Source organism: Hippopotamus amphibius, chromosome 11 (genome assembly GCF_030028045.1).
Source record: "Hippopotamus amphibius kiboko isolate mHipAmp2 chromosome 11, mHipAmp2.hap2, whole genome shotgun sequence".
Lineage (NCBI taxonomy): Eukaryota > Metazoa > Chordata > Mammalia > Artiodactyla > Hippopotamidae > Hippopotamus > Hippopotamus amphibius.
In genome coordinates, this window is record NC_080196.1 from 25,037,040 (window position 1) to 25,050,416 (window position 13,377).

General features: G+C 57.5%; 1 protein-coding gene across 10 annotated transcripts in view; it reads right to left on the minus strand.

The window, feature by feature from the left end:
* The window catches only part of TNXB (tenascin XB), a 55,792-nt gene that overhangs the window by 17,140 nt on the left and 25,275 nt on the right, over window positions 1–13,377 (minus strand). For 7 of the 10 annotated variants that reach the window (XM_057698784.1, XM_057698785.1, XM_057698781.1 and 4 more), the window contains 12 exons: window positions 12,924–13,256; window positions 12,186–12,533; window positions 8,780–9,085; window positions 7,428–7,727; window positions 5,849–6,136; window positions 5,272–5,580; window positions 4,412–4,726; window positions 3,963–4,286; window positions 3,218–3,565; window positions 2,475–2,822; window positions 1,731–2,081; window positions 969–1,343 (listed from right to left, as the gene is read on the minus strand). In XM_057698784.1, coding sequence (XP_057554767.1) covers window positions 969–1,343; window positions 1,731–2,081; window positions 2,475–2,822; window positions 3,218–3,565; window positions 3,963–4,286; window positions 4,412–4,726; window positions 5,272–5,580; window positions 5,849–6,136; window positions 7,428–7,727; window positions 8,780–9,085; window positions 12,186–12,533; window positions 12,924–13,256 — 3,945 coding nt within the window. Of the gene's footprint in view, window positions 1–968; window positions 1,344–1,730; window positions 2,082–2,474; window positions 2,823–3,217; window positions 3,566–3,962; window positions 4,287–4,411; window positions 4,727–5,271; window positions 5,581–5,848; window positions 6,137–7,427; window positions 7,728–8,779; window positions 9,086–10,754; window positions 10,870–11,190; window positions 11,207–12,185; window positions 12,534–12,923; window positions 13,257–13,377 lie in introns of those variants that run through there. The other 3 variants (XM_057698780.1, XM_057698788.1, XM_057698787.1) reach the window with 3 other exon arrangements.

Genomic DNA, 13,377 nt, shown 5'->3' on the forward strand with positions numbered 1-13,377 from the left:
TCATGGTTATTTTTAAATAGTCTTTTTGAAAAGATAAGCACACTTAAGTATGTAATAATGAAGTAAAGAATGTATGGAATCAGTTGAAAATATTGCAGCAGTATATCCATATAGCAGAATGTTACTTGGCTATAAAGGAATGAAGTCATGCTACATGCTACAACACAGATCAACCTCGAAAACGTGTTTGGTAAAAGAAGCCAGACACAGAAGAACACGTATTGTATGACTCCAGTTATATGATGTATCCAGAAAAGGCAAATCTACAGAGACAGAAAGTAGATTAGTGGGGACCAGAACTGGGCATGGGTCTAGACACCAGGTTTCTTTTTGAGGTGATGGAAAACTTAAAAAATTAGATAGTGATGCTGGTTGTACAATTCTGTAAATACACTAAAATTGATAAAGTTGTATACTTAAAACAGGTGAATTTTATGGTGCGTAAATTATACCTCAGGAAAGCTGTTAATAAAGCAAACATTCTAGTCGGGAGGGCAGGGAGTGAGTGGGGCCTGGATGCACTAGACTGGCCACGAGTTGATGTTTGGTTGACGCAGGCTGACTGGCACATGGGAGTTCATTGCGCTCTTCTTCCTCTTAGGGTATATGTTTGAAATTTTATATAACAGATATTTGCCGAGAATTAACATTTCATAGCATTTGTCCCAACATCCCCAAAACAGTTCTTTTCAGAGTTCCCAGGCAAGGCAGAGAGCCACAAACGGGTCAGTGCACGACTGACTTGGAGGCCTCAATCCCCAACGGCCACTCTCAAATGGGCAAAGCTCTTCCCTGGGATTCGTTCTTCCTGCCCCCAGATCACACCTGTCCTGACGTGTTGAATGGATAGGATAATGGATGGATTAGAGGTTTGGGGGTTTTAGGGTCCTGGGTCTTTAGTGGAAGACACTCAAGAGGCTCTACTATGAGACCTTTCCTGAGACCTTGTCCCGAGGGCCCTCACTCACCGGTCACGCCCACAGTGGACACGGGGCCCACGCGCTGCCCCCTGTGCAGGCCATACAGGTGCATCTTGTACTTGCGTCCGGGCTCCAGGCCCCCAACGGTCACCTCACTCTCCTCGCCCCCGACACGCACCACCTGGGGCCCGTCCCTGCCCTTGTACTGGACGGTGAAGGAGTCGAAGTGGCCCTGGGGGACGGTCCAGGAGAGGCTCAGCGAGTCCGGGGAGGATCCTGTCACCATTAGCTCCCCCAGGAGGGGCTCCTCGGGGGGCTCTGGGGCCTCAGTGCTGGGTTCTGTGGGGCTGGGGGTCTCCTCCATCTCTGTGGGACTGGGGGTCTCTTCCATCTCTGTGGAGCTGGGGGTCTCTTCCTCTGCAGCTGAGAAGGAGAGACACAGAGAGGGTGAAGCAGGGTCCCTGGGCGACGTCCTTGGGTCTCTTCCCAAGCCGTGGCCCAAACTGGGGACCCTGGGTCAGTTCAGAGAACCCTAAAGGGGCTGGGTGGTGGTGCTCAGCTAACATCTCATAAACATGCCTGGAGCCTCTGGGGTCAGCTGTAGGGGACCAGGGCAGCCACCAGCATGGCTCACGGAGGCCCTTCTCTGCCCAGGAGGACCCGCTGGTCGTCAGGAAGCCCAGGAGAGGCACAAAGGGCACCATGGCTCAGCCTCGAGTAGAGAGGCCTCCTGTATCCCACTCACCCATCACCTGAGAGAGGGTGGTCCTCCCACTCGGTCCCACTCTAGGGCTTCCACTGTCTACTCACCTGTCACCCCAATGACAGAGACGGGGCCCACGCGCTGGCCGTCATGGAAGCCGTACAGGTTCATCTTGTATTTCTGGTCTGGCTCCAGGCCCGGGATGGTGACCTTGTCCTCATGCCCTGGCACCCGAATCACCTTGGGCTGCCTGTCCCTGTCTCTGTACTGGACAGTGAAGGAGTCGAAGTGGCCCTGGGGGACGGTCCAGGAGAGGCTCAGCGAGTCCAGGGAGGATCCTGTCACCATCAGCTCTCCAAGGAGGGGCTCCTCGGGGGGCTCTGGGGCCTCAGTGCTGGGTTCTGAGGGGCTGGGGGTCTCCTCCATCTCTGTGGGGCTGGGGGTCTCTTCCTCTGCAGCTGAGAAGGAGACACAGAGAGGGTGAGGCAGGGTCCCTGCGAGATGTCCTTGGGTCTCCTCCCAAGCCTTGGATCTGATTCTGGGCCCTGAAGTCAGTTCAAAGGAGCTCGTCCTTGGGGCTGGGTGGTCCTGCTCAGCTGGCATCTCATAAACATGCCTGGAGCCTCCGGGGTCAGCTGTAGGGGACCAGGGCAGCCACCAGCATGGCTCACGGAGGCCCTTGTCTGCCCAGGAGGACCTCCTGGTCCTCAGGGAGCCTGGGCGGGGGAGGCACAAAGGGCACCATGACTCAGCCTTGAGTAGAGGGGCCTCCTGTATCCCACTCACCCATCACCTGAGAGAGGATGATCCTCCCACTCGGTCCCACTCTAGGGCTTCCACTGTCCACTCACCTGTCACCCCGATGACAGAGATGGGGCCCACACGCTGGCCGTCGTGGAAGCCGTACAGGTTCATCTTGTACTTGCGCCCGGGCTCCAGGCCCCCAATGGTCACCTCACTCTCCTCGCCCCCGACACGCACCACCTGGGGCCCGTCCCTGCCCTTGTACTGGACAGTGAAGGAGTCGAAGTGGCCCTGGGGGACGGTCCAGGAGAGGCTCAGCGAGTCCGGGGAGGATCCTGTCACCATCAGCTCCCCAAGGAGGGGCTCCTTGGCGGGCTCTGGGGCCTCAGTGCTCGGTTCTGTGGGGCTGGGGGTCTCCTCCATCTCTGTGGGGCTGGGGGTCTCTTCCTGTGCAGCTAGGAAGAAGAGACACAGAGAGGGTGAGGCCAGGTCCCTGGGAGATGTCCTTGGGTCTCCTTCCAAGCCTTGGCTCTGATTCTGGGCCCTGAAGTCAGTTCAAAGGAGCCCGTCCTTGGGGCTGGGTGGTCCTGCTCAGCTGGCATCTCATAAACATGCCTGGAGCCTCCGGGGTCAGCTGTAGGGGACCAGGGCAGCCACCAGCATGGCTCATGGAGGCCCTTGTCTGCCCAGGAGGACCTCCTGGTCCTCAGGGAGCCTGGGAGGGGGAGGCACAAAGGGCACCATGACTCAGCCTCGAGTAGAGGGGCCTCCTGTATCCCACTCACCCATCACCTGAGAGAGGATGATCCTCCCACTCGGTCCCACTCTAGGGCTTCCACTGTCCACTCACCTGTCACCCCGATGACAGAGATGGGGCCCACACGCTGGCCGTCGTGGAAGCCGTACAGGTTCATCTTGTACTTGCGCCCGGGCTCCAGGCCCCCAATGGTCACCTCACTCTCCTCGCCCCCGACACGCACCACCTGGGGCCCGTCCCTGCCCTTGTACTGGACAGTGAAGGAGTCGAAGTGGCCCTGGGGGACGGTCCAGGAGAGGCTCAGCGAGTCCGGGGAGGATCCTGTCACCATCAGCTCCCCAAGGAGGGGCTCCTTGGCGGGCTCTGGGGCCTCAGTGCTCGGTTCTGTGGGGCTGGGGGTCTCCTCCATCTCTGTGGGGCTGGGGGTCTCTTCCTGTGCAGCTAGGAAGAAGAGACACAGAGAGGGTGAGGCCAGGTCCCTGGGAGATGTCCTTGGGTCTCCTTCCAAGCCTTGGCTCTGATTCTGGGCCCTGAAGTCAGTTCAAAGGAGCCCGTCCTTGGGGCTGGGTGGTCCTGCTCAGCTGGCATCTCATAAACATGACTGAAGCTTCCAGGGTCGGCTGTAGGGGACCAGAGCAGCCACCAGCACAGCTCATGGAGGCCCTTCTCTGCCCAGGAAGACCTCCTGGTCCTCAGGGAGCCAGAGGGGAGGCACAAGGACACCATGGCTCAGTCTTGAGTCTTGAGTAAAGGGACTCCTGCACCCCCCTCACCCATCACCTGAGAGAGGGTGATCCTCCCACTAGGTCCAACCCTAGGGCTTCCACTGTCCACTCACTTGTCACCCCGATGACAGAGACAGGGCCCAGGCGCTGGCCGTCGTGGAAGCCATACAGGTTCATCTTGTATTTTTCATCTGGCTCCAGGCCCGAGATGGTGACCCCGTCCTCGTGCCCTGGCACCCTCACCGCCTTGGGCTGCCCGTCCCCGTTCTTGTACTGGACCAGGAAGTGGTCAAAGTGGCCCTCGGGGACAGTCCAGGAGAGGCTCAGGGAGTCGGGGGTGGCGTCCGTCACTGCCAGCTCCCCCAGGCGAGGCTTGACGGGAGGCTCAGGGGTGGTAGAAGGAGATTCTGAAGGTTCATCCTCTTCCTCGCCTGGGGCTAAACATAGACATGGCAAAAGAAGGATCTGAGAGAGGTGTGTGGTGTCCTCGGGGACTCTGCCCTCCTCTGAGCCCTCTCAGCCACCTGGAAGGAAGCCGAGGGGACAGAGTTCTTTTGCTCACCTGTCAGGGCCTCGATGTGGGCAGGACCCACACGCTGCCCCTCATGGAAACCGTACAGGCTCACCAGGTATCTGTGGTCGGATTCCAAGTCAGAGAGAGTGATGTCATTCTGGTCACCCCCTAAATGGACTATCTGGAGCTGCCCATCCTCGTCTGTGTACTGGACCACGAAGGAGTCAAATTCTCCCTCAGTCACCATCCAGGAGAGATGCAGAGTGTGTGGGGTGGCCTCCTCCACAGTCACTTCCCCCAAATGGAGCTCAGATGCTGGAGGGCTGGGGGCCTCAGTCTCGGCTTCGATTTCTTCCCTGGGGGCTGTTTCAGAGAGACAGGTAGAGATGGGTGACGGGTCTATCGCTGTACCAAGACTCTCCAAGATGATGGAAGGAGGGAAGGAGGTGACGACAAGAGGTCAGTAACAAAAAGGACCAACTACTGATACACAGGGATGAATTTCAAAAGTGCAAGATGAATTATGCTAAGTGCAAGAAAAAAACCAAAAAATTATGTATTGTATGGTTCTGATAAATGAAAAGCTTAAAAAGGCAACACTAGAATGGTAGAAAGCAATTAGTGGTTGTCAAAAGCTGGGTTGGGAACACTGACTGCACAGGAGCATAGGGAAACTTCTGGAGTCAACGTTTTATATCTTGGTTGTGGTAATACATTTGCCCCAACTCATTGAATTACGTGCTTAAAATGGGTGAATATTATTGTCTGTAAACTATTCCTCTATGAGGCTGATCCCTTCCCCCAAAAGAAGGGGTATAGAAAGCTCAGAAATCGCGTGATCCATCGGAGCAGGAGAGCCAGACAGGAAGAAGGGACAGCGTGTTCCCCCCAACCCCAGCTGCACTCACCAGTCACGGCGATGGCAGAGATGGGACCCACACGCTTGCCCTCGTACAGTCCGTAGAGCAGCAGCTTGTACCTGCGGGCAGGGTCCAGGCCCGAGACACTGACCTCCCTGAGGCTTCCTTCCACAGGCACCACCTGGGGTTGCCCATCTCTGTCCTTGTACTGGACCACAAAGGAGTCAAACTGGCCCTCAGGGACCGTCCACGAGAGGCCCACAGAGTCTGATGTCACGCCGGTCACCTGCAGCTCCTCCCCCAGACGTGGTTTGGAGGGACGCTTTGTTCCAGCCTCGTCCACTGCTCTCCGGGTCTCTGAGGTGGAAAGACAGAGAGGAAATGGTTGTGTTGTTTCTGGAAGGCTGGGTGACCCTGAAGGGAAGGACTCAGAGATCTAAAGACAGGGCTGGATCTTTGGGCCAGCGCAAGGAGAGCAGGGCCGGATCCCAGCCAGAACGGCTGGGGCCAAACAACCACCGTGATGGCAGCCACCACAAGTGACCACAAGTGACCTTCCCGGGGGCGGAGCGGGGGGGAGGCGCCCTCCGGATCAGAGATGCCCCCCTGCAGGGGCCGCCCTCACCTGTGGTGCCCTCGGCGGTGAGAGGGCCATGGCGCCTCTTGCCCAGGAGGCCATAGAGGAGGAATCTGTACTTGCGGCCGGGGTCCAGAGGGCTGATGGTGACCGAGCGCTTGTGGCCCTCCACAGGCACCACCTGGGGCCCATCCCTGTCCTTGAACTGGACCACAAAGGAGTCAAAGTGGCCCTCGGGGACCGTCCAGGAGAGGCGCAGTGAGTCTGGGGCAGGGTCTGTCACCCACAGCTCCCCGAGGTGGGGTGCGGCTCCCGGGCTGCCGTCACTGTGGGCAACTGACAGAGAGGAAAGTTTCTTGTGTTTATTTTTTTTTTCCAAAATGACTCCTTGATTGCCTCCTGCTGGAGCTGGAAAAACCCAGAACTGCCCAAATGATCAGTGCTTCCCCCAAAAATTTCCATCACCCTCCCATGACTGCCAGCATCCCCAACTGGCCATGCCCCTGTCCGCTATATCAGCGCAGGGAGGGGTCTTCTGTCCTGAGACATCTCTGGGAGAAGAGATTCCCTAGCTTCCTGTTTATCTTATTCCTCTTGCTGTCCAGACTCTAACCACCTGGTAGAGACCATTTCCTTAGCAGGGTGCAGCTTATCACAGACTTGGTCTGCTTGTTTCCTTTGACTGAGGAACCCGCGCTTTGTGATTTGACTGGTCCCTGGGGACATCCAAGGGTCCTGGGGATGTCAGAGGGGGCACAGGATCCCTGATGGGGGCAGACAGCTGGTGGGGAGGCAGGATATTACAATGGAGGTGACCCTCGTAGGACCCGGTGCAGGAGAGGAGGCTGCCTGTGTGTGAGGGGGGTATGGGGAGAAAAGGGGGAGCTCAGACAGGAGAAGGATCTGGTGTCTGCCCAAGAAGCCACCCCACGGCCTGAGAAGGAGCTGGCCTTCTGCCTTCCTGGACAGCAAGGACGCTGACGGCATTGTTATTGTGAGAGTTTTCTGGCAACAGGGAGCCCCCAGGGGCAGGGGAGGGCCTGGACCAAAACTCAGGAAAGGGGCACAGCTGGGCTGGGCCTGACTGGGCCTGACTGGGTAGCCCATCTTGGGCTCCTCTGGTCCCTGGTTTCTGAGGCTCCAGGAAGAGGGCAGAGGAGGAAAGGGGTCCCTTTGGGGAGGCAGATATGGGACCCAATGTGCCTGGGCCAGGTGGGAAATTGGGTGAGAGTCAGAGGGAAGAACTCTCAGGAGGTGATGGCTACACAGGGCTGGGGACTTGCAGGCCCAGGGAGGTGGAATGGCTCCTGGCTCCCTCCCCCATCCCCAGCCCTGCTGTTTCTCCTGTTCCACCTTCCAGGAAGGGATCTGAAGGACCCTCCCCCATTCAACAGAAGTAGGAATTATGAGAAGAGGGGAAAAGTCAGCAGGGGCAACTGATCCAGGAACTGGCCCCATTTTCCTGGTTCTCATCTGCCTGAGATCAGGGCAGGCAGCGTAGCTTTTCAAATGAAACAGTAGAGGCGGATGAAGCAGAGACCTGGCAGAAGGGCGAGGCGATCGGGCAGCGTGAGGAAGGGCAGCAGGGCTGGGGCCTCAGGCTCAGCTTCGTGGGAGTCCCTCTCACCTGTCTTTGCCTCCACCGAGACTGGGCTGCGGCGTTTCCCATCCTGGATCCCAAAGAGCAGGAACTTGTATTTCCTATTGGGCTCCAGGCCGGGGACAGTGACCTCGCGCTGGTCTGCAGCCACGGGCACCACCTGGGGCTGCCCATCCCTGTCCTTGTACTGGACCACGAAGGAGTCGAATTCACCCTCGGTTACCGTCCAGGAGAGGCCCACGGAGTCCGGGGTCACGTCGGTCACTGTCAGCTCCCCCAGGCGTGGCTCCAGGGGGGCCTCTGTGGCTGGGGCTGGAGGGAGGGGAGCTAGGATCCAGGAAGACAAAGAGCATGGCTGAGATCTCAGGTGGGAGAACTCTGCCCTCGCAAGGGCTCCTGGGCTCTGAGAGCCTCAGGGAGGCTTGAACTGAAATGGGAAACAGTTACATCTCTATTTTCACTGATCTCTAAGTGCAATGCAGCATCTCCTTCAATGATGAATATAGGAAACCAGCTATGGTGGTACTAGCTGTGCTTGTGACTCTGTCACCAATAGGAATCTCAGATGTTGTCCCATCACCTTAGAATTACTGCAGAAGCTGCAAAACACTCTTTACCGTCATCACTGCTTCTAAATGTGGGCAGGTTATTAAACGTGCCACTAAGTCTCGCTATTTAACGAACTAATAATGAAGTTCGTGTATTACTAAGTCATAAATTCGAGTTTTAACATATTTTGATAATTAGGTATCAGTAGAATTGGTTACCTTTGTAATCCTATGCATTTTATTTCATAGATTTTAAGACATTGCTCTGAAAGGAGTTCACTGGTTTCACAGACATGATAGCACAGAAATGGTGGCAGCCTGTGCCCAGGAAGCATGAGGGGTGGGAGAAGCTGGGAGCAGAGAGCAAGGGCCACTTCCCGGAGGGAGGAAGACGCTGGCTCGATCAGAAGGGAACACAGCTCAGGCCAGGGGGCTGAGGGCCCCTGGGGAGAGATTTAAGGGATGTGTGTTGTTTAACCCCAAAGAAAAAGGGCAGCAGGGGGAGGTGGTAGCAGGTCCAAGTCACAGCAGGGTTGTAAAGAGAGGGGAGGAAACAGCTGTGGACAATCAGAAAGATAGGGTCTGGCGAGACTTAGGTCAGAAGGGAGGAAGACAATCCTACGTGGGGGAGGAGGCGGACTGGAGACGAGATGGAGGGCAGGGAAGTTCCAGCTCAGGAGGGGAGCCAAGCGCTCAGGGAACAGACTAAGACGCCTGTGCCTGGGGAGGACCTGCGGGGCCACTGAGGCAGGACCTGAGAGAGGGGTTGTGGAGGGTGGGGCAGCCCTGGGTAACTAGGGATGGGAACCGCCTTTACCCGCCCTCACTCACCGGTCACGGCTACCACAGAGAGGGGGCCCACGCGCTGCCCACCACGGAGACCGTAGAGGTTCATCTTGTATTTGCGTGCGGGCTCCAGGCCGGGGACAGTGGCCTCTCGCTGGTCTGCGGCCACGGGCACCGCCTGGGGCTGCCCGTCCTTGTCCTTGTACTGGACCACGAAGGAGTCAAACTGGCCCTCGGGGACTGTCCATGCAAGGCCCATGGAGTTGGGGGTCACATCTGTCACTGTCAGCTCCCCGAGGCGTGGCTCCAGAGGGGGCTCGGTGGCTGGAGGAGGCTCTTCTAGTTGTGGAGCTTAGAGAGAGATGGTGGGAAGCTGTCAGGAAAAGCCCCTCTTCCCCTTGTAGTAATTACATGTGTTGTTTTTTGCAGTGCCCACAGGGTGGTTCTGATGTAAGACTACACTGATTGGCAACATCTGTCTGGCCAAGAACCCTTCACTAAGTCCCTGCCAGAATCCAGGGCTGTGCTTGGGGGCAGGGGTGTCAGCCACCACTGAGACCCTGGGAAAGTGGCTGAAGTTCATCTGTGCATCTCCGGCTCCAAGTCCTCCCATCCAGACCTCCCTGCTGACCCCCAGACTTGCGTTTGCTCAGCATCTGCCTTGGGTGCCTAATCGATGTCTCACACTCAAGTCCAAAACCAAGCTCAGGGCTCCCCCCGCACCTGCTCCCTGCACAGCTTTCCCACCCCAGCAAAACCACAGCACCACTCTCAGAGTCATCCCTGAGGCCTCTCTTCCACCCCGTGGCCGGCCTGGGAGTTGTCCTGTTGGCACTACCTTCAGAAGCAGACCCCACCCCCCACCCCCCAACTCCACTGCCACCATCTCTAAGCACGCGGGCTCTTGCTGGATTACAGCCCAGTCTCCTACCTCACCTCCGTCCCCCACCGTTAACACATCAGTGACAGCCTGGTCTCGCAACGGCTTCCATCTCACTCAGAGCAAAAGCCAAGTCTTTACAATGACCTCCGAGCCCCACACGTTCATCTCTCACATCACCCTCCCCATTCCAAAACACGCCTCGCCGGTCCACAGACGCTCAGGCAACCTGCCCTCTGCCCCAGATGCTCTTCTCCAGAGGCCTATACGGCTTGTCCTCTCTCTCCTGCAAGTCCTTCCTCAGGGAGGTCCTTTCCCGCCTGCTTCCCGCCCACTCACCATCTCACCTCCTGGGCTTTGCTTTTCTCCCCAGCTCTTATCACTGTCACATATGGTCCCACTGACACAGTTGCGCAGTTTGGTGCCTGTCTCCTTCGGACAGAATGTGAGCTCCCAGCAGGAGCTGTGCCTTGTTCGCTGCTGTGTCCCCAGCACCGGCGCCCAGTGGGTGCTCCCAGAGTGTTGGTTGAATTAATGAGCGGTCTGCACGTCTGGGAAAGGCTAAGCTCAGGACCTGCTGGGCCCCACTGCCCCCCAGTGAGCTGAGTCTGGGAAGCCTTGCTCATGAGTGACCAGCCTGGAAGGTGGTCCCAAGAGGCAACCGGCAGGGGGGGTGGCTGGGTGGGAGGTCTCCCCAGAGCTTGTTTCTCTGGCTCCTGTGGGAGGACGAGACTAGGCTCTGTACCGATAAAACCTGCTTTAAGAATGGGCTGGCAGGGCTTCCTAGGTGGCGCAGTGGTTAAGAATCTGCCTGCCAATGCAGAGGTCACGGGTTCAATCCCAGCTCCAGGAAGATCCCACATGCCGCGGAGCAACCAAGCCCGTGTGCCAAAAAAAAAGAATGGGCTGGCATGGGAATTCCTTGGTTACCCAGTGGTTAGGGTTCCAGGCTTTCACTGCAGGGGGCATGGGTTCAATCCCTGCTTGGGGAACTAAGATCCCACAAGCCATGTGGAGTGGCCAAAAAAATTTAAAAAAAAAAGGGGCTGGAGACAAGGCCTCAGGAGGACAGAGATAAGTCTGAGTGGGGAGGGCAGGGGTGGAGGTAGCTGAAGGTGGGCGGGAGTGACCACCACTTACTGAGCTTCTCCCAAGCACAGGTGCCAGGCTGGGCATTGTGTTTCATTTCATCTGCCTTCTAGCTCTGCTGGTTCCTGTAGCATCCATTTCCTGCTTGTTTTTGCTGTCTCTGTACTTCTTTCCATGAGAGGGAGAAACCGTCCCTCACCATTAAGCCTTCTTGTTGGTGGTTTGGCTTAACTAGGGGAGGTGGAACGACAACTACCCGAGAGTACTGCAGTCCCAGGCTGCATTTGGCATAATCTTTCCCAATTTAGCAATGTTTCTAAAGCTGCACGTTCGTTCTTCTCCTAGCAACGGTTCGGCACACGCTGTGTGCCAGGGGCCGCCCCTGGGTCAGCTCAGCGGGCTCCAGCTGCCCCTCACCTGCCTGCTCTGATACTGGGCTCGATCGCACGGCTAAGAACTGAGAAGCCAGGGCTGGAACTCAAGTTACCTCCACTGCACCACCTCAGTCAGTGCCCGACACAGTCCATCCTTAGCTGGGGACCAGTGTGGCTGCCCCGGAAGATGGACAGACTGAGGGTGACCCCAGGAGAAACCTAGGCCTCATGTTCCGGCCTGGCACGAGCCTCCACCCTGCTGCTTCAGGCCTGCAGGACAGTAACTCAGGGAGGCGTTCCCCCTCCCTACTCTCTGTGCTGGCTGAAGAAAGAAAAGAAATCGGGAGTAGAAGGTTCTGGAAACTAAGCCAACCAAGTCCCTTCGAGAAGCGCAGAAACCATGCTCTGGAAACCTGTTTCTCTGCTTTTTAAAATCTTTCCCTTTATGTTAAAAGTTGCTTTTGAAACAAGCTGTATCTTTGTTTCAGTGAGCAAAGTGGAAAAGAGATGCCCCTCGCTGGGGCCAAGCTGGGCAGGTCAGCAGGAGAGTCCCAGAGGCCTGTCTGGGATCTGGCCCCTCGCACTGGGGCTCTGGAGAACAGGTGCCCAGGCTGGTCCTCTGTACCCAGGTGGAAGGGACATTCTTCACTGCTATAATCACTCACCAGAGGAGTAGTAAAGAAAGTTCCCAGCTGCACTGGTGAAGGGGCCAATGTCTCACGTACATTCTGACCATCCAAGAAGCCAAACCAGCCAAAGGGGACAGAGCAGACCCCAGGGTGAGGACAAATATAGTAGCCATAGGGACAAACACTGCCAGCGTGTTGCTCTGTGCCAGGCCCGCCCTTCTGTCTGCTCACTCATTCAACCTCACAACAGTTCTGCGAGGTACGCGTTATTATCCCCATTTTACAGCTGAGGAAACAGGCACAGACAGTTGAAAACTCATCAAGGACATGCAGCTGGTTGTAGCCCAGTCCCCAGTGAACTGTTCTTTCTAGGTCTTCCCCAAGCAGGTGGTTCTATTACAGCAAGGAAGGGCAATGCCACAGGCAGGCTGGGGGCCACTGGTGGGAGGAAAACGAACAAGGCGCCCAGCCCCACTCACCGGTCACGCCCATGATGGACACGGGGCCCACGCGCTGCCCCTCGTGCAGGCCGTACAGGTGCATCTTGTACTTGTGCCCGGGCTCCAGGCCCCCAACGGTCACCTCACTCTCCTCGCCCTCGACGCGCACCACCTGGGGCCCGTCTCTGCCCTTGTACTGGACCGTGAAGGAGTTGAAGTGGCCCTGGGGGACGGTCCAGGAGAGGCTCAGCGAGTCCTGGGAGGATCCTGTCACCGTCAGCTCCCCCAGGAGGGGCTCCTCAGGGTGCTCGGGGGCCTCAGTGCTGGGCTCTGTGGGGCTGGGGGTCTCTTCCATCTCTGTGGGGCTGGGGGTCTCTTCCTCTGCAGCTGAGAAGGAGACACAGAGAGGGTGAGGCAGGGTCCCCAGGAGATGTCCTTGGGTCTCCTCCCAAGCCTTGGCCCTGACTCCGGGCCCTGAAGTCAGTTCAGAGAAGCCCGTCTTTGGGGCTGGGTGGTCCTGCTCAGCTGACATCTCATAAACATGCCTGGAGCCTCTGGGGTCAGCTGTAGGGAACCAGGGCAGCCACCAGCATGGCTCACGGAGGCCCTTCTCTGCCCAGGAGGACATCCTGGTCCTCAGGAAGCCCGGGGGGAGGCACAAAGGGCACCATGGCTCAGCCTCGAGTAGAGAGGCCGCCTGTATCCCACTCACCCATCACCTGAGAGAGGGTGGTCCTCCCACTAGGTCCCACTCTAGGGCTTCCACTGTCCACTCACCTGTCACCCCAATGACAGAGACGGGGCCTACGCGCTGGCCGTCATAGAAGCCGTACAGGTTCATCTTGTACTTTTGGTCTGGCTCCAGGCCCGGGATGGTGACCTTGTCCTCATGCCCTGGCACCCGAATCACCTTGGGCTGCCTGTCCCTGTCTCTGTACTGGACAGTGAAGGAGTCGAAGTGCCCCTGGGGGACGGTCCAGGAGAGGCTCAGCGAGGCCGGGGAGGATCCTGTCACCGTCAGCTCCCCCAGGAGGGGCTCCTCGGGGGGCTCTGGGGCCTCAGTGCTGGGTTCTGTGGGGCTGGGGGTCTTGTCCACGACTTCCTGGGGGGCTGAGAGAAGAGGTCAGGCTTTACAGGTGACGTGCTTTGCTAGTGACATTAATCATGACACTGAAGTAAGCTCGGCAAATATACTCCTTGAGCTGTTGGCTTAGGGGTTCCTGTAGCCTTT